This window comes from Amblyraja radiata, chromosome 38 (assembly GCF_010909765.2).
Source record: "Amblyraja radiata isolate CabotCenter1 chromosome 38, sAmbRad1.1.pri, whole genome shotgun sequence".
Classification (NCBI taxonomy): domain Eukaryota; kingdom Metazoa; phylum Chordata; class Chondrichthyes; order Rajiformes; family Rajidae; genus Amblyraja; species Amblyraja radiata.
This window is the reverse complement of record NC_045993.1, coordinates 13,008,971-13,035,008: the sequence shown is the minus strand read 5'-3', so window position 1 is coordinate 13,035,008 and position 26,038 is coordinate 13,008,971. Positions and strand designations below refer to the sequence as shown.

The 26,038-nt window shown below is 46.3% G+C and overlaps 1 protein-coding gene across 1 annotated transcript in view; it reads right to left on the bottom strand.

Annotated features, from left to right (window-relative positions):
- Positions 1-345: 345 nt before the first annotated feature.
- LOC116966975 (extracellular serine/threonine protein kinase FAM20C-like) overlaps positions 346-26,038 on the bottom strand; it is a 46,401-nt gene continuing 20,708 nt past the window's right edge. Inside the window, exons 6-10 of the mRNA XM_033013386.1 lie at positions 25,381-25,561; positions 22,371-22,480; positions 21,368-21,449; positions 1,754-1,813; positions 346-708 (exon numbers count right to left, since the gene is read on the bottom strand). Of these exons, the coding sequence (XP_032869277.1) occupies positions 465-708; positions 1,754-1,813; positions 21,368-21,449; positions 22,371-22,480; positions 25,381-25,561 (677 nt within the window). The 3' untranslated portion in view covers positions 346-464. The remainder of the gene's footprint in view (positions 709-1,753; positions 1,814-21,367; positions 21,450-22,370; positions 22,481-25,380; positions 25,562-26,038) is intronic.

Below are 26,038 nucleotides of genomic sequence, written 5' to 3'. Positions count from 1 at the left end.
AAAGAGTGGTCTATCTTGCTCCGCTATAGGATCTTTGGTGAAAAGACTTTGTTGCGTGCTATCCAGTCAGCAGAAAGACAATACATGATTACAATCGAGCCATTTACAGTGTATAGATTACATGATAAGGGAATAATGTTTAGTGCAAGGTAAAGCCAGCACAGTCTGATCAAGGAGAGTCCGAGGGTTACCAATGAGGTAGATCGTAGTTCATGACTGCTCTAGTTGTGGATGTAGTGCAGGTATTCATGTTATGCAACATTGCTGCAAGAATATCACATCAGGCAATGAAACAGCAAAGGAAATCTTTATTTAAACAGATAAAAACCATAGCTCATCCTCAAATGACTCGCAGGGTCTTTACAAAGCTTGAGTGCATGGAGCATTTATAACTTGAAGGTTGCTGCTTACGGCCGTCTTGCCCGGGGGCTGCTAGCACAGACCACTGGACTGATCCGCCCTGCTCACTGCTGAGCTGCTGGCCAAGGTTTCATGTCGTTCTGCAGCACGCTGTGTTCACCGTGTTGCTTGATGCAGTGTGTGGTGGTCTGCAGGACGGTGAGCAGCCTGCGGTTGAGAGCGGCCAGGTGAGGCTCGGCCAGGATGGGAGAGAGCGGGTCAGCCCGCAGCGATTCCCGCATCACGTCGCTCAGCCTGTAGGCATCGCTGGCCAGAAGCTGCAGCCGGAGGAAGGTGCTTCTCCGGATCCTGTGAAACAAAAAACCCATCACAGAAACTCGGCTCGGCGTAGAACCACTTCTGCCTCCAGCCGTAGTCTGAGGTTTGAGGCAAAGATCCTACAGCGAGCAAGATAGACCACTCGACGAAAAAGACGTACTACAGTCATGGGCAGAATCATGGGTAATTTTATGCCCCATTTCCGTAACCGGCTTCCGTCTCCGCACCAAAGATCCCATAGCGGAGCAAAGATACTAGTGCGGAGACGGAAGCCGGTTACGGAAACATCCTCGTAAAAATAAAAGTTATTTGGGAAAATGCTTCTCCTCATTTTCAGAATTTAAATTTATTAACACAAACTGTTCCCCCGCAACGTTGATTACACTGCGGGTCGGGTCGGGTCGGGTCGGGTTACTGAAACGGATGAAGTAAAGGCCCACGTTCCGCTCCGTTGTGTACTACACGTCAGCCCATTGCATTTAGAAGGCGTGGTCTATCTTGCTCCGCTATAGGATCTTTGGTTTGAGGCAGAGGAAATTGGAGATGTACGGGGGGCACTGGAGAGACGGGGGGGGGGATTCCGGAGTAACTCAGCGGGTCAGGCAGCATCTCTGGAGAAAAAAGGAATAGGTGATGTTTTGGGTCAAGACCCTTCTTCAGACTGAGAGTGGGGGTGGGAGATTGCAACCTTCATGTGGTCCGCCCAGTTTCGATGAATGCAATCAACCTGGCGTGCACAATCAAATAAAGATCAAATAGAACAAGTTGTCCTACAACTTTAGGCTGTGCACGCCATACGCAAGAAGAAGAAGACTGAGAGTCAGGGGAGAGGGTGACCAGAGGTGTGAAGTGGTGTCTAGTCTCCCTCTCCCCTGACTCTCAGACTGAAGAAGGGTCTCGACCTGAATCGCCACCTATTCCTTTTCTCCAGGCAACGGCGAGTTTGGTCACTGGTTCATGCATCTGTGGCGGGTACAGACAACCGTAGTATGTGGCTGCTTCCCTCTGGGCCTTATTGTCCAGAGCTGCTGCAGCATAGCAGATAATGTACAGGAGGATTGAGCATGTGACATACCTGCAGCACTGTTGGAGAGGCGCCAGGATAGAGACCTCGTCCCGAGAGTACCTTCCAAACCTTGTAAGCAAAAGCAGTAAACAGATGCATCACAGATACTCATCTCCTAAAGCCGGCTATGCATTCGCCATCAATCTCTGTGGCGGTCACAGTGGCGCAGCGGTAGAGTTGCTGCCCTGCAGCGAATGCAGCGCCGGAGGCCCGGGTTCCATCCCGACTACGGGTGCTGTCTGTATGGAGTTTGTACGTTCTCCCCGTGACCAAGTGGGTTTTCTCCGAGATCATCGGTTTCCTCCCACACTCCAAAGACGTGCAGGTTTGTAGGTTAATTGGCTTGGTGTAAATGTAAGAATTGTCCCGAGTGGGTGTAGGATAGTGTTTATATGTGGGGATCACTGGTCTCACACCACAGAGTGAAATTAAATGACCCCTCAGGTTCCTATTAAATCTTTCTCCTCTCACCTTAAACCAATGTCCTCTGGTTCTTGATTGCCCAACCCTGGGTAAAAGACTGTCAATTCCCTTCATGATTTTTGTATACCTCTATAGTTCACCCCTTAGCCTTCTGCGCTCCAAGGAATAAAGTCTTAGCTTGCCCAACCTCTCGCAATAGCTCAGGCCCTTGAGTACAGTCAACATCCTTGCAAATCTTCTAGTGGGTGTTGGATAATGGGTGTATCCCTAGTGGGTGTAGGATAGTGGGTGTGTCCCTCATGAGTGTAGGATAGTGGGTGTAGTCCTAGTGGGAGTAGGATAGTGTTAAGTAAAGTAAGTAATTAAGTTTATTGGCCAAGTATTGACATACAAGGAATTTGCCTTGGTGCTCCGCCCACAAGTAACAACATGACATACAGTGACAGTTACGAATGACTCAGAAAGTGCAGGGATCGCTGGTCGGCTCGAAACTGGTGGGCCAAAGGGCCTGTTTCCGCGCTGTATCTCTAAACTAAACTAAACTAAACTAAACTAAAGGCAATGGATACAGCAAAGTCACTCGTGCAATAGTACTGAAGACTTGTGCTCCTGAGCTTGCTATGCCCTTGGCCAAGCTGCTCCAGTACAGCTGCCACTCTGGCATCTAGCCAACAATGTTTAAAATGACGCAGCTGTGTAATATCCACATGCAGGACAAGTCTAACCCAGTCAATTACCACCCGTCGGTCTACTATTGGTCATCAGCAAAATGAAGCAGCTCTATAGGACTTTGATCAGGCCACATTCGGAGTACTGCGTGCAGTTCTGATCGCCCTATTACATGAACAGAGTGGAGGCTTTGGGGGGGATGAGGAGGAGGTTTACCAGAATGCTGCCTGGATTAGAGGGTTTCATCTTCAGCGAGAGCTTTGATAAACTAGGGTTTCTCCGGAACGTCGGAGGCTGCAGGGAGACCTGATACAAGTTTATAAAATTACTAGACTAAGTGGGACCCGTTGGGTCCCAGCATCACACAGGAGGGCTGGTCATCCAACGCAATAATCCACCTCTCCACCAATTCTAATATTGGTGGCCAGTTGGGGGGGGGGGGGCATTCTGGAGCGCTAGTATGGGTGTTGTGGGCTGAAGGGACTGGTTTCCAGAGGGCTAGTATGCAAATTGTGCGCCAAATGGATTCTTGGGCTGGCGTCTCAGTCAATCAAGCCTGTTGTGCTGGCAACTCACTCACTCACGGCTGGTGGGCTGGTAGTTGACTCATGGCTAATCCTTGAAATTCTATTTCAAGCAGGGTATAAGGCCACCAAATTCAAGTGCAGTTTCTTACCACTTCTAGCAGGGTGCAAGGCCACCAAATTCAAGTGCAGTTTCATACCATTTGAAGTAGGGTGCAAAGCCACTAAAGACAGCGAGTCGTGACCTCTCCCTCCTCCATCTTGCAGAGACTGAGCCACACCCACATTTCCGGGTTTTATAACCCCCCCCCCCCCCCCCCCCCACCAGAAAAGGTGTGGCTTTCATGGAGTGATTGACAGGAGAGAGATTCTCAACATTTAAAAAAAAAACTAATAACACTTTTATTTTTCATTGATGGGAAGAATTCTCTGCATCTGCTCAGCGGAGGGGGACTGAGTAAGATGGCCAAAATCACAGCCGTAAGTGGTAGCGTTTTATCTAAAATCAATATACAGTGCAAACAGGAAGTAAGTGCATTTACAGTAGTGCCTTTTAACTTCAAGCCAAAGCACCCAATCCACCATTTGCAGTAAGTGGTGCCTTTCAACTTCAAGCCAATGCACCCACGCCACCATTTGCAGTAAGTAATGCCTTTTAACTTCAAACCATTGCATCCAAGCCACAATTTGCAGTAAGTAGTGCCTTTCAACTTCAAGCCCAAACAACCAAGCCACCATTTGCAGTAAGTAGTGCCTTTGAACTTCAAGCCAAAGCAAACAAGCCACCATTTGCAGTAATAGTGCCATTCAATTTCAAACCACACCCAAGCCACACCCGCCACCATTAGCAGTAAGAGGTGCCTTTCAACTTCAAGCCAAAGCAACCAAGCTACCATTTGCAGTAAGTAGTGCCTTTCAACTTCAAGCCAAAGCAACCAAGCCACCATTTGCAGTAATAGTGCCTTTCAACTTCATGCCACCATTTGCAGTAAGTGGTGTCTTTCAACTTCAAGCCATACCCAAGCCACACCCAAGCCACAATTTGCAGTAAGTAGTGCCTTTCAACTTCAAGCCAATGCACCCACGCCCCCCATTTGCAGTAAGTAATGCATTTTAACTTCAAGCCATTGCACCCAAGCCACCATCTGCAGTAAGTAGTGCCTTTTAACTTCAAGCCACACCCAAGCCACCATTTGCAGTAAGTAGTGCCTTTCAACTTCATGCCACCATTTGCAGTAAGTAGTGCCTTTCAACTTCAAGCCACACCCAAGCCACCATTTGCAGTAAGTAGTGTATTTCAACTTCAAGCCACACCCGCCATCATTTGCAGTAAGTAGTGCCTTTCAACTTCAAGTCAAAGCTCCCAAGCCACCATTTGCAGTAAGTAGTGCCTTTCAACTTCATGCCACCATTTGCAGTGCCTTTCAACTTAATGCCAAAGCACCCAAGCTACAATTTGCAGTAAGTAGTGCCTTTCAAGTTCAAGCCATTGCACCCAAGCCACCATCTGCAGTAAGTAGTGCCTTTCAACTTCAAGCCACACCCAAGCCATCATTTGCAGGAAGTAGTGCCTTTCAACTTCAAGTCAAAGCAACCAATCCACCATTTGCAGTAAGTAGTGCCTTTCAACTTCAAGCCAAAGCAACCAAGCCACCATTTGCAGTAAGTAGTGCCTTTCAACTTCAAGCCAAAGCAACCACGCCACCATTTGCAGTAATAGTGCTTTTCAACTTCAAGCCAAAGCTCCCAAGCCACCATTTGCAGTAAGTAGTGCCTTTCAACTTCAAGCCAAAGCAACCAATCCACCATTTGCAGTAAGTAGTGCCTTTCAACTTCATGCCACCATTTGCAGTAAGTGGTGTCTTTCAACTTCAAGCCACACCCAAGCCACACCCAAGCCACCATTTGCAGTAAGTAGTGCCTTTCAACTTCAAGCCAAAGCAACCAAGCCACCATTTGCAGTAATAGTGCCTTTCAACTTCAAGCCAAAGCTCCCAAGCCACCATTTGCAGTAAGTAGTGCCTTTCAACTTCATGCCACCATTTGCAGTAAGTAGTGCCTTTCAATTTCAAGTCACACCCAAGCCAAGCCAACAAGAGGGGGGGGGGGGGGCTTTCTGGAGCGCTAGTATGAACCATTTTAGAACCAATAGACATTTTTTTTGCACGTTTTAAAACCAATAGACATTTTTTTGTAAGCTTTAGAACCAATAGACACGTTTTGCTAGCTTTAGAACCAATAGACATGTTTTGCAAGCTTTAGAACCAATAGACATTTTGTTGCAAGCTTTAGAACCAATAGACATTTTTTTGCAAGCTTTAGAACCAAGAGACATTTTTTGAAAGCTTTAGAACCAATAGAGACACATTTTGCAAGCTTTAGAACCAATAGACATTTTTTGCAAGCTTTAGAACCAATAGACATTTTTTTGTAAGCTTTAGAACCAATAGACCCATTCTGCAAGCATTTTAGAACCACTAAGGGCACTTACATTTGAGTAGACATTTGTTCAGTGTTATTCACAGCTCAGAGAAACGTGAGCCTCTGCCTTCCTCCATCTTGAAGAGACTGTGTGGCACACCACTTCCTGGTTCTATAGTCCCTCCCCCCTGCCGCCAGCGGGGGTAGCAGAGAGAATGGGGATTTTTTTTTAAACATTAATATCTCTGTCATTTTTAATCCACGGGAAAAATCCTCGGCACACATGCGGCGGAGGGGGCCTCTGAGCGAGGTGGCCAAAAATGACGGCCGTAGGTGGCGGCGTTCTCTCAGAAATTGCAGCACAGATGGCCAAAACCGGTCAAGAACAGACTTTTAGTAATATAGATGAGAGGCATAGATGGGATAATAATAATAATAATAATAATAATAATAATAATAATAATAATAATAATAATAATAATAATAATGTTTTGTTTATAGGGACAGTGCATATCAATGAACATTTGCATGTAAATATGCGAGATTGTAGCCAATCAGTAGCTAATTTCCGTCTCTAGTCCCAGGTAAAGGTAGGTGAAGTGTCTTGCCCAAGGACACAACGACAGTCATGCAGGATTCGAACTGGCCACCTTCAGGTTGCCAGCCGAACACTTAGCCCATTGTGCCATCTGTCAAAAGATAGACAGTCAGAACCTTTTTCCCAGGGTGTACTGTAAATGTCCAACACCAGAGGGTGTAGCTGTAAGGTGAGAGGGGGGAAATATAATGGAGATGTATGGGGCCAGGGGCCACAGTTTGAGATTAAGGGGTAAGCCATTTAGAATGGAGACGAGGAAACAGTTTTTCTCACAGAGAGTGGTGAGTCTGTGGAATTCTCTGCCTCAGGTGGAGGCAGGTTCTCTCAATGCTTTCAAGAGAGAGCTAGATAGGGCTCTTAAAAATAGCGGAGTCAGGGGATATGGGGAGAAGGCAGGAACGGGGTACTGATTGGGGATGATCAGCCATGATCACATTGAAGGGCCAACTGGCCTACTCCTGCACCTATTGTCTATTGTCTATTGTCTATTGGCATGTTTTCTTACGCAGAGGGCGATGGGAGTCTGGAACTCATTGCCAGGGGTGGCAGTGAAAGCAGATGTGATAGTGGCAGTTAAGAAGCTTTTAGATAGGCACTTGATTTGCAGGGAATGGAGGGATATGGATTACTTGCAGGCAAATGAGATCGGATCAGCTGGGCATCATGTCAGCACAAACATTGTGGCCCACTCAGCTGCTGTCCTCATTACAGCCCAACATGGATGAAGGAGCTGAGCACAACAGGTGAAGTGCCTCTGTCCCACTTAGGAAACCTGAACGGAAACCTCTGGAGACTTTGCGCCCCACCCAAGGTTTCCATGCGGTTCCCGGAGGTTTTTGTCAGTCTCCCTAATGGTCGAAAGTGGTTTCCACTTCTTCTATGTTCCGGCGATTATTTCAAAAAATTCAAAACTGGCCGCGACTAAAAATAGGTTGCTGTTTTAAAAATCAGTAATTTTTTTGTCAAAGCCGGTTGCCGGAGGTTGCAGGTGGTTGCCGGAGGTTGCAGGTGGTTGCAGGTGGTTGCCGGAGGTTGCAGGTGGTTGCCGGAGGTTGCAGGTAGGTTGCAGGTGGTTGCACTACCTGCAACCTCCGGCAACCACCTTCAACTAGCATCGCAACCAGCTTCGACTAAAAAATTACCGATTTTAAAAACGGCAACCTATTTTTAGTCGCGGCCAGTTTTGAATTTTTTGAAATAAGTCTCCAGAGGTTTCCGTTCAGGTTTCCTAAGTGGGACAGGGGCATAACTGCCCTTGATATCAGGATAGCATTCGATCAACTATGGCATTGAGGAGCACTGGCTTAACTGGAGCGAGAGGGGGGGGGGGGAAATCTCTGCTGGTTGGTTTCATACCCAGTGGCGCAGCGGTAGAGTTGCTGCCTCACAGCGAATGCAGCGCCAGAGACCCGGGTTCGATCCCGACTACGGGTACTGTCTGTACGGAGTTTGCACATTCTCCCCGTGACCGCGTGGGTTTTCTCTGAGATCTTCGGTTTCCTCCCACATTCCAAAGACGGACAGGTTTGTAGGTCAATTGGCTTGGTAAATGTAAAAATTGTCCCTAGTGGGTGTAGGATAGTGTTAATGTGCGGGGATCGCTGGTCGGCGCGGACCCGGTGGGCCGAAGGGCCTGTTTCCGTGCTGTATCTCTAAACAGTGTGGGTCAGGAACTATAGGAATGGTGAGGGCTATAGCAATGGTGAGGGCCGAAACTCTAAGGACGTGACCCCTGGATGAATGCTTAAAGAGCTGGATGCAGCAAGGATCTTGGCAGCTGAATACTTGGGTGGCATGGACATTGTGGGTTTGAACTTTTATTCATAACTGGATCCTGCATCTCTTCCATGGAATAATGTCATCCCATCTCATCAGATCAATGTGAAGAACTGACCCAACCTTCACTGTCAACTATTTCTTCTCCAGAGATGCTGCCGAACCGACGGGGTAACTTTATTTGCATATTTTACCGCATCTGCAATCGCTTGTGTCTGTCTCCACATCCATCTCATGCCAGCTATCTGGACATACCCATCAGTCTCATTCCCCCACAAATCTCCCTGCAATGCCTTCACTCACCTATCAACATCCCTCAATTACTGACAGTGGTTCCTGAAAGTGGTTTACTTAAGAGTCAGAGAGCACACAAACAGGCCCTTCGGCCAAACTCATCCAAACCAACCAAGATGTCCCATCTAAGATGGTTCCATTTGTCCATATTTGGTCCATTTCCCTCTAAGCCTTTCCAACTATGCACCTATCCAATTGTCTTTTAAATATTGTTATTGTACCTGCCTCAACTATCTCCTCTGGCAACTCCTGCCACATAACCACCATCTTCTGAGTGAAAATAAATGACCCCTCAGGTTTCTATTAAATCTTTCTCCTCTCACCTTAAACCAATGTCCTCTGGTTCTTGATTGCCCAACCCTGGGTAAAAGACTGTCAATTCCCTTCATGATTTTTTAATACCGCTATAAGTTCACCCCTTAGCCTTCTGCGCTCCAAGGAATAATGTCTTAGCTTGCCCAACCTCTCCCAATAGCTCAGGCCCTTGAGACCAGGCAGCATCCTAGCAAATCTTCTTTGTACTATTTCCTATAGCAGGCGACCTGAACCTGGACCTTAATTCTTAATTCCGAACAGAACAATAAATTGACCATAGGTAGACACAAAATGCTGGGGTAACTCAGCGGGTGAGGCAGCATCTATGGAGAGAAGGAATGGGCGATGTTTCGGGTTGAGACCGTTCTTAGAAACATAGAAAATAGGTGCTAGGATGAGGCCATTCGGCCCTTCAAGCCAGCACCACCATTCATTGTGATCATGGCTGATCGTCCCCAATCAATAACCCGTGCCTGCCTTCTCCCCATATACCTTGATTCCACTAGCCCCTAGAGCTCTATCTAACTCTCTCTTAAATCCATCCAGTGACTTTGCCTCCACTGCCCTCTGTGGCAGGGAATTCCATAAATTCACAACTCTCTGGGTGAGAACGTTTTTTTCTCACCTCAATCTTAAATGGCCTCCCCTTTATTCTAAGACTGTGGCCCCTGGTTTTGGACTCGCCCAACATTGGGAACATTTTTCCTGCATCTAGCTTGTCCAGTCCTTTTATAATTTTATATGTTTCTATAAAATTCCCCCTCATCCTTCTAAACTCCAGTGAATACAAGCCTAGTCTTTTCAATCTTTCCTCATATGACAGTCCCGCCATCCCAGGGATCAATCTCGTGAACCTACGCTGCACTACCTCAATCACAAGGATGTCATTCCTCAAATTAGGAGACCAGAACTGTACACAATACACCAGATTCTTCAGACCATGGTGGACTGGGAAACTATAGTAAAAGGTTTGGCAGTAAGCCAGCAATGCTTAACATTTAAAGAACTAATACAAAGTTTATAATAGATTTATATCCCTTTAAGGCACAGAAACGCAACTGGAAAAGATAAAGATAGATTTAGGTGAAAAGAAAAGCTTACAGTATTTTCCAGAAAAAGCATTAAGCCAGGAGATTAGGAACAAATCTGAATGCAGCAGAGAAGAAACAATAAATTGATAAGGAAAAGGAAATATGGGAACAATCCAGCAAGAATGAGTAAAAACGCTATAAAAGCTTCAATAGATATGTGTATTTTTACAATACTGGAGAGATTTCAGCACAGAACATTAAAAATGTCATATCTCCACCGTTTCAAATCGTATGGTGTTAATTTTTTCAGGGATTGTTACTCAAATGTGCAAGAGATAGTAGAGATAAAATCAAGTTAGGAATTAAATTAATTCCCTGATTCAACTAGTTTATATCTCAAAAATATCAATTTTTAGGACACCAAAAATGTGACATGCTTTGACACAATGAAATAAAGACTCAATTTCTGCATTAACTTCATTATAATTCAAAACATTTTCAAGTTTGTTGCTTTGCAGAGATGCATGTTTCACAGTAATAAGCAAAACTTTTGATGAATGATGGCATTAAGTGCTCTGAATGGCCATATTTCAAAGAGTGTAAAATGCCCCTGTCCCACTTAGGAAACCTGAACGGAAACCTCTGGAGACTTTGCGCCCCACCCAAGGTTTCCATGCGGTTCCCGGAGGTTTTTGTCAGTCTCCCTACCTGCTTCCACTACCTGCAACCTCCAGCAACCACCTGCAACCTCCGGGAACCGCACGGAAACCTTGGGTGGGGCGCAAAGTCTCCAGAGGTTTCCGTTCAGGTTTCCTAAGTGGGACAGGGGCATTAGTTACTCTTGGTGTCCACCCTATTGTAGCGTAACCACTGTTACACCACAATGGTAAATTTAGACCAAAGAACTTCCCAAGCAGATTGAAAATGTTCTAGATTGAAGAACTCAATAGATAATGAAATGATGAGAAGAAAGTAACCATAATATCAAGATTCTGTAAAAGCTGCTGCATGCCAAAATTAGTGAATATTTTTAGTGTCCATCATCACACGTGTAACACCAGCATTTTGCAGTAGCTATATTTCCATCAAATGATGAACCTGCAGTCCCTTCTTATGTATGGACAAGTACTTCCATAAAGTTTATTCAAAACATGAGAAAGAAATTACAAAAAAAGAAATACCGTAAGAAACAGGAGCGACTCCCATGTTGGTGTCCACCCTTGGACACTGTGTAACACGCATAGCACACGTTACAGTAGATAAGAGGAATATTGTTCATTTTGGTCACATGTTTATAGCAAGAAAGTACATTAATATGTTTGGAAAACAGCAAAAGTGAAGATATCAGCGATCAAGCTTTAGAAAAAAAAGACTTTCTAAACTTCATGTAACGGTTGTTATGGTGGACACCAAACATAAAGTAAAAAAACGCATAGGAACGCAAGGAATTTTGTACATTAATGAAAGTTTCTCAAACTCCATGGACTATCTCTCCCTGTCATGTACTGCTGCTGTGAGGGTTTTTGATTAATGTGAATCATGTTGAAATAATTTATTTGTGAACTTCAGTTTTATGTATAGGTGTCACACTTGTTGTACCCAGTATTGTAAAAACACACATATGTTAAAAAGTAGACTATCCAAATCTAGTGCAGGTTTGCACAACTAGGCTTGTATTCACTGGAGTTTAGGAGGATGAGGGAGGATCTTATAGAAACATATAAAATTATAAAATGACTGGACAAGCTAGATGCAGGAAAAATGTTCCCAATGTTGGGCGAGTCCAGAACCAGGGGCCACAGTCTTAGAATAAAGGGGAAGCCATTTAAGACTGAGGTGAGAAAAAACTTTTTCACCCAGAGAGTTGTGAATTTGTGGAATTCCCTGCCACAGAGGGCAGTGGAGGCCAAATCACTGGATGGATTTAAGAGAGAGTTAGATAGAGCTCTAGGGGCTAGTGGAGTCAAGGGATATGGGGAGAAGGCAGGCACGGGTTATTGATTGGGGACGATCAGCCATGATCACAATGAATGGCGGTGCTGGCTCGTAGGGCCGAATGGCCTCCTCCGGCACCTATTTTCTCTGTTTCTATGTTTCTTACCGGCTGAGACTGAGACAACATGCAGGGAAATAAAGAAATTGTAGAGAAATTAAACAAATACATGGTGTCTGAAAGTAGAAATCATCCCAAATATCATGGGTAACAGGTCAACGGAGACTAAAGAGCTGAAATAAATTAGCATTGGTCTCTCAGGAAAGCTGGTGTATCTCCAACATTTAAGATATATCTGGATGAACACTTCAGTGGCCATGGCATAAAGGCAATGGACCAAGTGTTGGCAACTGGATCAGTATAGATGATTACTCGATAACAGCATGGATACGATGGGCCAAAGGGCCTGATTCTGTGCTATATGACTCTATGATCTGATAACCTGCATCCTAACGTTTTGGGAAAGGCGGCGATGGAGATACCAGATGACCAGAGTATAATCATCCAAATTTGCCATGCATTCCGGAATAGTTTCCAGGTAGAAAATGTAACTCCGCTGTATAATGAGGGAGAGAGAAAACGGTGAACCGTAGACCTGTTGTTCTGATATCAGTTGTAAGGAAAATGCTTGAACTTATTAATATGGAACTGGTAACATGACACTTTGAGAATAATAATGTAATTGGGCAGTTAAGGGGCTGTCCCACTAGGGTGACCTGATTGGCGAGCTTAGAAGAGTTGAGGAGAGTTCGAAAAAATGTCATGTTGAAGACCTCCTTCGACTATGTAGAAGACCCCCTTCAACCTCCTTCGACTATGTTGAAGACTAACTTCGACTAACTTCGGAAAAATTGGACACCAAATAGTGGAGAGTGAAGACGACCTCCTTCGATCTCCTTCGACCTCCCTTCGACTATGATTAAGACTACCTTCGACTACCTTCAACTACCCTCGATTACCTACGACTAACATGCCGACCTACTACGACTAAACCTACGAGTAAAAAAAGTATTGATTTTTTCCATGGCGACCTTTTTTTACTCACGGGCATTTTTCAGCATGTTGAAAAATACGCCACGACTTAGCTGAGGCCTCGAGTACGTGGGGACTACTCTCGAGCATGAAGGAGAGTTACAAAGACCTCCTACGACTTTGTGTCGACCATGCTGTTTATTCAAACAAGAGAAAGGGCATGTACCTATGTTGTACTGTTCAGTGTTCACATGATCTCCCTATTGTTCATCCCCAATAAAGGGCCTGTCCCACTGCGGCGACCTAATCCGCGAGTTCTGGCGAGTTTGCCCTCGACTCATACTCGCAGCATGGTCGACACGGAGTCCTAGGAGGTCTTTGTAACTCTCCTTCATGCTCGAGAGTAGTCCCCGCGTACTCGAGGCCTCAGCTAGGTCACGGCGTATTTTTCAACATGTTGAAAAATGCCCGCAATACTTTTTTTACTCGTAGGTTTAGTCGTAGTAGGTCGTCATGTTATTCGTAGGTAATCGAGGGTAGTCGAAGGTAATCGAAGGTAGTCGTAGATAGTCTTCAACATAATCGAAGGGAGGTCGAAGGAGATCGAAGGAAGTCGTCTCCACTCTCCACTATTCGGTGCCCAATTTTCCCGAAGCTAGTCTTCTACATAGTCGAAGGAGGTCTTCTACATGACATTTTTTCAAACTCTCCTAGACTCTTCAAAACTCGGCAATTAGGTCGCCGCAGTGGGACAGCCCCTTAACTAGTGGAGCGTGGAAGGAACTGCTGTCGGGCATCGGCACTTCAATGTGTTTCAAGGATTTGGTCGAGAAGGTTAAGTGCAATATGGGTGACCGCTGCAATATGGCCATTTGGGTAATGGAAAATTGCCTTACAGAATTCACACATCACTACCCGAAGATTTACCGTACGCAATAAAATGTGCTCTCATGGGATTTGTGTGGGAAATTGCAAATCCCATCTTGCATTTGTTAATGTCTGCGCAGGTGACACGGTTCGGCATTATGGAAAATCACAATCCCAATCACTTTTCTGGGAGTGCACCTTGCAGCCCATCCCCACTAACATGCCTGCTTGCCCCGCATTAGCTGATGATACAAGGTTGGGCGGCATTGTTCCCTGTGAGAAGGATGCAAAAAACAACCTTCAGTGGAATACAGGAAGTCTTAATGAATGGGCAAGGACATGGTTGATGAAATATGATGAAATAAATTCTGAGGTCATCTATTTTAGAAGGGAGAAAAACAAGAGCAGTAATGTTTTTAATGTACAAGAAGGAACTGCAGATGCTGGAAAATCGAAGGGAGACAAAAGTGCTGGAGAAACTCAGCAGGGTGCAGCAGCATCTATGGAGCGAAGGAAATAGGCAACGTTTTGGGCCGAAACGTTGCCTATTTCCTTCGCTCCATATATGCTGCCGCACCTGCTGAGTTTCTCCAGCACTTTTTTCTACCTATGTTTCTAATGTAAAGGTTTGAAAGATGTTTATAGAGTGATACAGCGTGTAATCGAGTGCCTCAGCCCAACTTGCCCACACCGACCAACATGTCCGATCTACATTAGTCCCACCTGCCTGCGTTTGGCTCATATCTCTCTAAACCTGTCCTATCCATGTACCTGTCTAAATGTTTCTTAATCATTGCGATAGTCCCTGCCTCAACTCCCTGCTTCCAGCAGCTCGTTCCATACAACCACCACCCTTTGAAAGTTTATCCCTCAGATTCCTATTAAATCATTCCCCCTTCACCTTAAATCTATGTCCTCTGGTTCTCGATTTCCCCACTCTGAGCAAGAGACTCTGTGTATCTACCCGATCTATTCCTCTCATGATTTGTTCTGAAAGATCTGGGTGAACCATAGTGAAATACAGGCACAAGCATTAAGTGAAAGGGCATAATGTGTGTTGGCTTTTACTATAGAAGGTTTTGAGTCCAGGAATACTAACATTCTTCTGTTAACTACAAAAAGTAGTAAACACTGCCCAGTCCATCATCGGCTCTGACCTTCCTTCCATCGAGGGGATTTATCACAGTCGCTGCCTCAAAAAGGCTGGCAGTATCATCAAAGACCCACACCATCCTGGCCACACACTCATCTCCCTGCTACCTTCAGGTAGAAGGTACAGGAGCCTGAAGACTGCAACAACCAGGTTCAGGAATAGCTACTTCCCCACAACCACTATTAATAACCACTTTCTGTTATTTGCACTTTACCAGTTTATTTATTCATGTGTGTATATATTTATATCATGGTATATGGACACATTTATCTGTTTTGTAGTAAATGCCTACTATTTTTCTGTGTGCTTAAGCAAAGCAAGAATTTCATTGTCCTATACAGGGACACATGACAATAAACTCACTGGAACTTGAACTTGAACTTAATATGTAGAATCCTGGTAAGAATACACATCTGGAAGAGTGACCACAGGTCTGATCTCCCAAACGAAGGAAGGATATATTTGTGACTGAGGAAGTGTAACAAAGGTTCAACAGATTGCTTCCTAAGATGGAGGAGTTTACATTATGGGGAGAGGTTACCAAACTGTTCCTCAATCCTCTTGATTTGAGAGGAGTGAAAGATGACATCATTTAAATGTATTTAGTATTTAAGGGGCCTCTGACATGGTGGAGTGGGGATGATGTTTTGTTTGGCTTAGATATACAGTACCAGGAGTTACCATATCCATAGACAATAGACAATAGGTGCAGGAGTAATCCATTTGGCCCTTCGAGCCAGCACCGCCATTCACTGTGATCATGGCTGATCATTCACAATCAGTACCCCGTTCCTGCCTTCTCCCCATATCCGTTGACTCCGCTATCTTTAAGAGCCTTATCTAACTCTCTCTTGAAAGCATCCAGTGAATTGGCCACCACTGCCTTCTGAGGCAGAGAATTCCACAGATTCACAACTCTCTGGGTGAAAAGGTTTTTCCGCATCTCCATTCTAAATGGCCAACCCCTTATTATTAAACTGTGGCCCCTGGTTCTGGACTCCCCCAGCATCGGGAACATGTTTCCTGCCTGTAGCGCCTATCCATGTAGACAGGTACATGGATAGGCCAAGTGTGCTGAGGTGGGAAGAAATTTAGTTCAAGGATACAGCATGGAAACAGGCCCTTCGGCCTACCACTTCCACACTGACCATCGATCACCCTTTCAAACTAGTTCTAAAGGGCCTGTCCCACTTGCATGCGATTGCATGCGTCTGGCGCGACCAAACGTGGTCGCTTGAGGTGTACGGGCACCGTATGGCCGCGCGAGGCCGGTCCCATTTAGAAGCGCGGAGGCGTATGGAGTTGTGCGGGGCTGGTCCCGAAATCGCGCGGGACTCCGAAAATCCTGCAATGTCTGAAAATTTCGCGCGCCAACGGCCTGTATGCCCGCAGGCGCATTGCGGCGTATGCAGCGTCTTGACGGCGTACGCAGCATCTTGACGTCGTACGCAGCATATTGACGGAGTACGCCTAGCGCGTGGTGTTGCGCGATGACGTCACCGCCAGGCGTGGCGTTGCGTGATGACGTCACAGCCCGACGCCGAAAATCCGGCGACCCACCTCCTGCCCAGCTGATTGGTAGGTATGACACAAATGACATCACTAGCGAACTTAGCGTGAACATAGCGCGTACTTAGTGCGAACTTCGCGTGAACTCCGCTTCCGTTTGGTCACGCCAAACGCATGCAATCGCATGCAAGTGGGGCAGGCCCTTAAGTTATTCCACATTTGCATTCACTCCCAACACACTAGGGGCAATTAGTAGAGGCCAATTAACCGATAAACCAGCACGTCTTTGGGATGTGGGCGGAAACCCACGCGGTCACAGACAGAACATGCATGGACCACACTGACAGCACCCGGGGTCACTGGCACTGTCAGGCAACAGTTCTACTAGTTGCACCTTGTGTCACACTATCTTACCCCAGATGGTGACAAATCGTTTAAGTCAATACTCGAAAGGGCTGCTCGGGTTCAGTCACTAATGGTGATTAATAGATTTTGGATATTAAAATAATTGAGGAAAGTGGTGTGACTGAGTCAGTACAAGGGGGCAAATGACTTTATTTAGTTTAGTTTAGAGATACAGCGCGGAAACAGGCCCTTCGGCCCACCGAGTCTGCACCGGCCAGGATCATTAACACATTAACACAAGCCTACACACTCTAGGGACAATTTACACATACCAAGTATAAAAACCCAAGCCAATTAACCTACAAACCTGTACATCTTTGGAGTGTGGGAGAAAACTAAACATCTCAGAGAAAACCTACACAAGTCACGTGGAGAATGCGTAAACTCCATACAAACAGCACCCGTAGTCAGGATGGAGCCCGGGTCTCTGGCGCTGTAAGGCAGCAACTCTACCCCTGTGCCCCTGGGCCACCCCGACTTGCTCAGGCTTTGATTTCTTCAGTTTTTTATTGAATCCTATCTTTGATGTGAAACCTATGTCCACCTTTGTGTCAGATGCCTCTGTTACTGAAGCTGTCTCTCTTATTGTTGAATAATGTAGAACAGGAACAGCCCCTTCGACAACAATATGTACGTCGAACATGATGGAGAATTAAATAAATATTTTTGCCTGGACGGACTCCATTCCCTTTATATGTGGTATCAAAAAGCCTCTTAAATGCCACTATCTGAATGGTGGCCGATTAGGCAACGAGACCTGGGTGTCATGGTACACCAGTCATTAAAAGTAGGCATGCAGGTGCAGCAGGCAGTGAAGAAAGCGAATGGTATGTTAGCATTCATAGCAAAAGGATTTGAGTATAGGAGCAGGGAGGTTCTACTGCAGTTGTACAGGGTCTTGGTGAGACCACACCTGGAGTATTGCGTACAGTTTTGGTCTCCTAATGTGAGGAAAGACATTCTTGCATAGAGGGAGTACAGAGAAGGTTCACCAGACTGATTCCTGGGGTGTCAGGACTTTCATATGAAGAAAGACTGGATAGACTCGGCTTGTACTCGCTAGAATTTAGAAGATTGAGGGGGGATCTTATAGAAACTTACAAAATTCTTAAGGGGTTGGACAGGCTAGATGCAGGAAGATTGTTCCCGATGTTGGGGAAGTCCAGAACAAGGGGTCACAGTTTAAGGATAAGGGGGAAATCTTTTAGGACCGAGATGAGAAAAACATTTTTCACACAGAGAGTGGTGAATCTGTGGAATTCTCTGCCACAGAAGGTAGTTGAGGCCAGTTCATTGGCTATATTTAAGAGGGAGTTAGATGTGGCCCTTGTGGCTAAAGGGATCAGGGGGTATGGAGAGAAGGCAGGTGCGGGATACTGAGTTGGATGATCAGCTATGATCATATTGAATGGCGGTGCAGGCTCGAAGGGCCGAATGGCCTACTCCTGCACCTATTGTCTATGTTTCTATGCCACTATTATTTTTGTTTCCACCACCCTCCCTGCCAGCATTTCCATGCAACTGCAACTCTTGCCCGCCCATCTCAATTATATGTTCCCACTCTCACCTGAAAGCTACGCCCTCTAGTCTTTGACTTTTCCACCCAGGGAACAGAATTCTGGATGACAGGAGATAGACACAAAATGCTGGAGTAACTCAGCGGGGGAGGAATATACCGCGACAGGGACCCTTGCAGACCTCTCCAGACTCTCTTTGCGAATCCACACTCTGCTTGCAGTCTGGAGAGGTCTGCAAGGGTCCCTGTCACGGTTTATCCCAAACAGCTCCGTCACAGAGGACTCTGTGATTTACGGACTGTTCCCAGGGACACATTCAGAGACTGACATCGAGGGCTGCTGGAGGGTCATCAACTCGGTGAAAGACACTCGTTGGTCTGCCCGAGCGTTGTTCACCACCCAGCAGAGCGAGATGTCCATCAGGGAATGTTGCCGACTGGCCCGCTGCAGATTGCAGGAGAACGTGCTGAGGGACGCAATGAAGCTCGGTGCAGCCAAAGCCAAGGCTCGGTGGGGGAGGGCCACAGTCTAGGGTCATTCCGCTGCTGGACATGGGGGGCAGGGTGTGGTGGAGATGCCCCCTCAAAATAAGAGAAGGCATTCCACGCCAGTGGGCCACATGAGTGGCACGGGTGCGGGGTAAAATTGCAATTTGGGTCGTGAATTCAGTAAATTCAGTATTGAAGAGAGGCACAAAAAGCTGGAGTAACTCAGCGGGACAGGCAGCGTCTCCGGAGAGAAGGAATGGGTGACGTTTCAGGGTTGAGATCCTTCTTCAGTGTTGAATGTATGTATAGCCTCCGAGAATGTCGGATGAAGTTTTTTTGCACGGTACATGTATTGTTTATATTTACTACTTGAGGAAAGTTTAGTTTAGTTTAGAGATACAGCGCGGAAACAGGCCCTTCGGCCCACCGAGTCCGCACCGACCAGCGATCCCCCGCACATCAACACTGTCCTACACACACTGGGGACAATTTACACATACGCCATGCCAATTAGCCTACAAACCTGTACGTCTTTGGAGTGTGGGAGGAAACCAAAGATGACGGAGAAAACCCACGTGGTCACGGGGAGAATGCACAGGTCTCCCCTCAGCCTCCGTGCTCCAGAGAAGACCATCCAAATTTGTGCAACCTCTTTTTTTTAAATAGCTAACGCTCTCTAATCCAAGCAGCATCTTGGTAAAACTCTTCTGCAAACTGTTCAAACCCTCCAGATCCTTGCAGTAATGGGGTGACCAGAATTGCACACATTACTTCAAATGTGGCCCAACCAAATGTAACAATGATGCGACAGAAACTGCTGACTCTTTTACAAACACCCCAACCAACGAAGGCAAACGTCATTAATAGTTTCTCCACTGGTTAGATTGCACGCAACAAAAAATCTTTTCACTGCACCTTAGGTACTCCTGGCAGTAAAATAAACGAAACATGAAGAAGGGTCCCGACCCAAAATGTTACCTCTTCTCCTCCAAAGATGCTGCCTGACCTGAGTTACTCCAGCACTTTGTGTCTATCTTAAACAGACCATATCCATTTTTTAAGAAAGAACTGCAGATGCTGGAAAAATCGAAGGTAGACAAAATGCTGGAAAAGCTCAGCGGGTGAGGCAGCGTCTATGGAGAGAAAGAATAGGCAACATTCATTTTTTACCACTCTATATTTACGCGTTGCTACTTTCAGGGAGTTAAGGGGCTGTCCCACTGCGGCGACCAAATTGGCGGGTTTAGAAGAGTTTGGGAGAGTTTGAAAAAAATGTCATGTTGAAGACCTCCTTCAATCTCCTTCAACTATGTTGAAGACTAGCTTCAACTAGCTTCGGGAATATTGGACACCGAATAGTGGAGAGTGAAGACCATCTCCTTCGATCTCCTTCGACCTCCCTTCGACTATGATGAAGACTATCTACAACTACCTTCAACTACCCTCGATAACCTACGACTAACATGCCGACCTACTACGACCTAATTCGACTGAACCTACGAGTAAAAAATGTATCGATTTTTTCCATGGCGACCTCTTTTTACTTGCGGGCATTTTTCAGCGTGTTGAAAAATACGCCGCAACCTAGCTGAGGCCTCGAGTACGCGGGGACTACTATCGAGCATGAAGGAGAGTTACAAAGACCTCCTAGAATCTCATGTCGACCATGCTACGCTTATGAGTCAAGGGCAAACTCTTCTAAACTCGCCAATTAGGCTGCCGCAGTGGGACAGCCCCTTTATGGATTTGGACTCCAAGATCCCTCTGCACATCAATGCTGTTTAGGGTCCTGCCATTAACTGTATACTTTCCTTTTATATCTGATCATCTAAAGAGCAGCATCTCACTCTTGCACGGATTTAACTCCATTGCCCAGGTTAAACACGATAGGCGTTTATTCTATCCTTTTACTCATCCCTATATTGGAGACCTTCAGACTATCTTTAATCGGCCTTTACTGGACTTTAACTTGCACTAAACGCGATTCCTTTATCCTGTATCTGTACACGTTGGACGTTTCGATTGTAATCATGTATTGACTTTTCGCTGACTGGTTAGCACGCAACATAAGCTTCTCACTGTACCTCGGTACACGTGACAATAAACTAAACTAAACCAAACTAAACTAAAATCTACTCATTCCTTATGGGCCTGTCCCACTTAGGCAACTTTTTAGGCGACTGCCAGGGACTAGTTTTAACGGAATTCACCTACGACACCTGGCGACAGCATCTACGACAACCTACGACAACTCCTACATCAACCTACGACAACAAAAATTGTCACCATTGTCACTGAAAATTTTTCAACGTGTTGAAAATGTTGCGGCAGTCGCCTAAAAAGCCGCCTTAAGGGCCTGTCCCACTTTCACGACCTCTGCCGAGTTTGCCCTTGACTCATACTCGCAGCATGGTCGTAGGAGGCCGTAGGTGGGTCGTAGCAGGCCGTGATGCTAGTCGTAGGTACTTGTGGCATCAAGTAGGTCGGGGCGTTTTTTCTAGCCTGATGAAAAATGTCCACAAGTAAAAAAGGTCGTGAATTAGGTTGTGAAAATGGGACAGGGCCATTACCCTTTCCTTTCTGAATTTTGCCCCATTACTGATAGTTCCCTTTATATGTTCATCCAATATTATTTGCTTTTGACATTGGGCCATTCATGGTCACTCACCCTCGGCCATTATCTAAGTGAAGGAGGAAGGTGTCATTACCAAACTTCTGGAATGTTTCATAGTGATGTCGGTCCAGGTTGCCTGTGGAAAGAACGCAGAGACTGGTGTGAATTCAAACAATATTGGCTCAAGTTCTTTAACTGCATTATCACAGCTTGACGAGCTGGGCTTGCCCCACAGCCCAGCATTTGCCCCATGCACCAAGGTCACCATAAACAACACAACCCCCGTTCCACACAACCTGCCCCTCCAAGCACAGTCGTTACAATCACTCTCTGTCCCTTCCGCCCAAACACACAACTCTCAATCCTCACTGTGTGGGAAGGAACTGCAGATGCTGGTTTAAATCCAAGATAGACACAAAATGCTGGAGTAACTCAGCAGGACAGGCAGCATCTCTGGAGAGAAGGAATGGGTGACGTTTCAGGTTGAGACTCTGAAGAAGGTTCTCGACCCGAAACGCCACCCATTCCTTCTCTCCGGGGATGCTGCCTGCCCCGCTGAGTTACTCCAGCTTTTTGTGTCACAATCCTCACTGCTCACACCCTGGTCTAGGCCACACATTCATCCACTCTCGGCTCCCTGCTCAGCCCAGTCCCCTCCTTCGCCTTAGACAATAAACAATAGACAATAGGTGCAGGAGTAGGCCATTCGGCCCTTTGAGCCAGCACCACCATTCAATGTGATCATGGCTGATCATCCCCAATCAGTACCCCGTTCCTGCCTTCTCCCCATATCCCATGACTCCGCTATTTTTAAGAGCCCTATCTAGCTCTCTCTTGAAAGTATCCAGAGAACCTGCCTCCACCGCCCTCTGAGGCAGAGAATTCCACAGAGAATTCCACAGAGTGGCCTTCCACTCCACCCTCCCCTGTCCTGCCATTCCCCATGTCCGCCCTGCCCAGTCCACGTCTCCATCCTGAACCCTGCCCGGAGGAACCGACTCCCACCACCACCACCAACAAGCACAACCGGCCAAGACACACGGGAATGTTCCCTCACCCATCAGGAAGTCCAGGATGGTCATGTCCATCAGATCAACCAGACGGGTTCCGGTCTTATACGGTGCCATCTTTTTAACCTTCTCGCAGTATCGGGGGTTCACTTCCCACCTGCAATAGAAAGAGAGTGAGGACTCGGACGAGCAGCGGGTGGTGCTGATAGCGACAGATGAGGAGAGTGGATGGAATTCTTTGCCACAAAGGCTGTGGAGGCCAAGTCAATAGACAATAGACAACAGGTGCAGGAGTAGGCTATTCGGCCCTTTGAGCCAGCCATTCACTGTGATCATGGCTGATCATCCCCAATCAGTACCCCGTTAATGCCTTCTCACCATATCCCCTGACTCCACTATCTTTAAGAGCCCTATCCAGCTCTCTCTTGAAAGCATCCAGAGAATTGGCCTCCACTGCCCTCTGAGGCAGAGAATTCCACAGATTCACAACTCTCTGGGTGAAATAATGTTTCCTCATCTCCGTTCTAAATGGCCTAGCCCTTATTTTTAAACAGTGGCCCCTAGTTCTGGACTCCCCCAACATCGGGAACATGTTTCCTGCCTCTAGCTTGTCCAATCCCTTAATAATCTTATATGTTTCAATAAGATATCCTCTCATCCTTCTAAATTCCAGAATGTACAAGCCCAGCTGTTCCATTATATCAACATATGACAGTCCCGCCATCCCGGGAATTAACCTCGTGAACCTGTGGATATCTTTAAGGCTGAGATAGATAGATTCTTGATTAGTACAGCAGTCAGAGGTTATGGGGAGAAAGCAGGAGAATGAGGTTAGGAGTGAGAGATCGATCAGCCATGGTTGAATGGCGGAGTAGACTTTTGATGGGCCGAATGGCCTAATTCTGCTCCTATCACTTATGACCTGATGAGAGACAAGTTGGGAAAGGTTATTGTGATGTGATGAGGCTGGGGTTAGAGGGGCAGAGCAGAGGGTATGGGGTGCCAGTGGATGGAAAGATCAAAGAGAGGTGAGGGGAACAAGTTAAGGGGGTAAGTGAGGAGAGGTGGAGGGGAAGAGAGAAGCACGTGGAGAAGGCAATGGCAAGTTGAAGCACGGTGGAGAGAACAAGAGAGGGTGTTGGGGGAGTGAGCTCTTCAATGGTCATTCAATATAAATTGATTAGTGCGGGTGTCAGGGGTTGTGGGGGGAAGGCAGGAGAATGGGGTTAGGAGGGGGAGAGAGATCAGCCATGATTGAATGGTGGAGTAGACTTGATGGCAAAAAATGCTCCGATCACTTATGAATTTATGATCTCAGCTGACAGGCTGGAGCTGTGTGAGTGCATGAACAGGGAGGCGGAGAAAGCGCTGGGGCTTTTCACTGTGGTTTGTGGAGCTGGGTTGTGTCAGACGTGGGTTGTGGTGAGTGAGGGGACTTCATGGCTTGTGGCATCTCCGTAGAGCCGATCTTTGGTCACGTTGTTAGACTCTGTGGCGCAGCCCTGAGCCGCGAGACAGTGAGCGTAGCCTCGCGTTGACCGGAACAGCGCAGGGACTCTGAAGTAGCGGACATTACAGTCGAGGTCTGGAGGTCAGGACAGTGAAGAGAGTTTATTGTCACGTGTCCCAGATTGGACAATGAAATTCTTGCTTGCTGCAGCACAACAGAATATTGTAGGCATAAATACAGAACAGGAGAGAAAAGTTCAGTGATATAGACCATATATATACACAATAAATAAACAAATAAAGCACAATAGATTCTTATTGTTCAGAGCTTGTTTGATGTTGTGTTTAATAGCCTGATGGCTGTGGGGAAGCAGCTGTTCCTGAACCTGGATGTTGCAGATTTCAGGCTCCTGTACCTTCTTCTCGATGGCAAAGGAGAGATGAGTGTGTGGCCAGGATGGTGTGGGTCCTTGATGATGTTGGCTGCCTTTTTGTGAAGCTGGTTCCACAAAGATGCAGTACAGGAGATCCACCTTCCCTGTGGCTATCAAACTCTCCCCCCATCTGTCGTGGGGTAGACTGACTCAATAGACAATAGACAATAGGTGCAGGAGTAGGCCATTCGGCCCTTCGAGCCAGCACCGCCATTCAATGTGATCATGGCTGATCATCCCCAATTAGTACCCCGTTCTTGCCTTCTCCCCATATCCCCTGACTCCGCTATCTTTGAGAGCCCTATCTAGCTCTCTCTTGAAAGTATCCAGAGAACCTGCCTCCACCGCCCTCTGAGGCAGAGAATTCCACAGACTCCCAACTCTCTGTGAGAAAAAGTGTTTCCTCGTCTCCGTTCTAAATGGCTTACCCCTTATTCTTAAACTGTGGCCCCTGGTTCTGGACTCCCCCAACATCGGGAACATGTTTCCTGCCTCCAGCGTGTCCAAACACTAAACAATCTTATATGTTTCAATGAGATGCCCTCTCATCCTTCTAAACTCCAGAGTGTACAAGCCCAGCTGTTCCATACTCTCAGCATATGACAGTCCCGCCAGCCCAGGAATTAACCTTGTAAACCTACGCTGCACTCGATCAATAGCAAGAATGTCCTTCCTCAAATTAGGGGACCAAAACTAACCCAACATTGGGAACATTTTTCCTGCATCTAGCTTGTCTAGTCCTTTTATAATTTTATATGTTTCTATAAGATCCTCCCCATCGTTCTAAACTCCAGTGAATACAAGCCTAGTCTTTTCAATCTTTCCTCATATGACAGTCCCGCCATCCCAGGGATCAATCTCGTGAACCTACGCTGCACTGCCTCAATCACAAGGATGTCCTTCCTCAAATTAGGAGACCAAAACTGTACACAATACTCCAGGTGTGATCTCACTAGGGCTCTGTACAACTACAGAAGGACCTCTTTGCTCCTGTACTCTTGTTATAAAGACTCCCCCCATCCTCAAATCTTTGCACATCCCCAATCCTTTCCTCTCATGTTAATTTTGACATGTATTCCTCATACACTCGTCATATATCCTGTATTTTATGACTGTTGGCTGATCAATTTCCCTCCTGGGATAAAGAAACTTCTATCGTATATCGTGCACTCACTTGGCTTTCTTGCTCTTGTGGTACGACCGTTTCCAAGGATTCCTCCAGGACAGACGCTTGGCGAGAGTAACGTCAGGCAAATAGGCAGCCATGGAGCCCTCCATCAACTCGGGCTTCCCACAGAGAGGGTGCTCCATGTCACAGTAGTATGAGCAGCCGCCGTAGAAACAAACATTCTTCACTGAGAGAGATAGAAGTAACTAAGTAAGTAAATTGTATTTATATAGCACGTTTAAATCAACTCGCGTTGAAACCAAAGTGCTTTAAATAAAAGAAATAATTAAGTTTCCGTACATCCATAGAAAAATTTAAAAAAAAGAAAAATGACACAACACATTATAGAATTTAACATGAACTGTTTTAAATATCTGAGAGTCCACATCTCTGAGGATATAACATGGGCATCACACGCCGCAGCACTCGTGAGTAAGGCAAGGCAGCGCCTTTACCACCTCAAGCAATTGAGGAAATTCAGAGTGTCTCCGAGGATCCTCCAGTGCTTCTACTCAGCGGCTGTGGAAAGCAACTTGTCCGGAAATATTACCATCTGGTTTGGGAATTGCTCTGCCCAGGACAAGAAGGCTCTGCAGAGAGTAGTGCGTTCGGCCGAACGCACTATGGGAACTTCACTCGCCCCCCTGCAGGAACTATACATCAG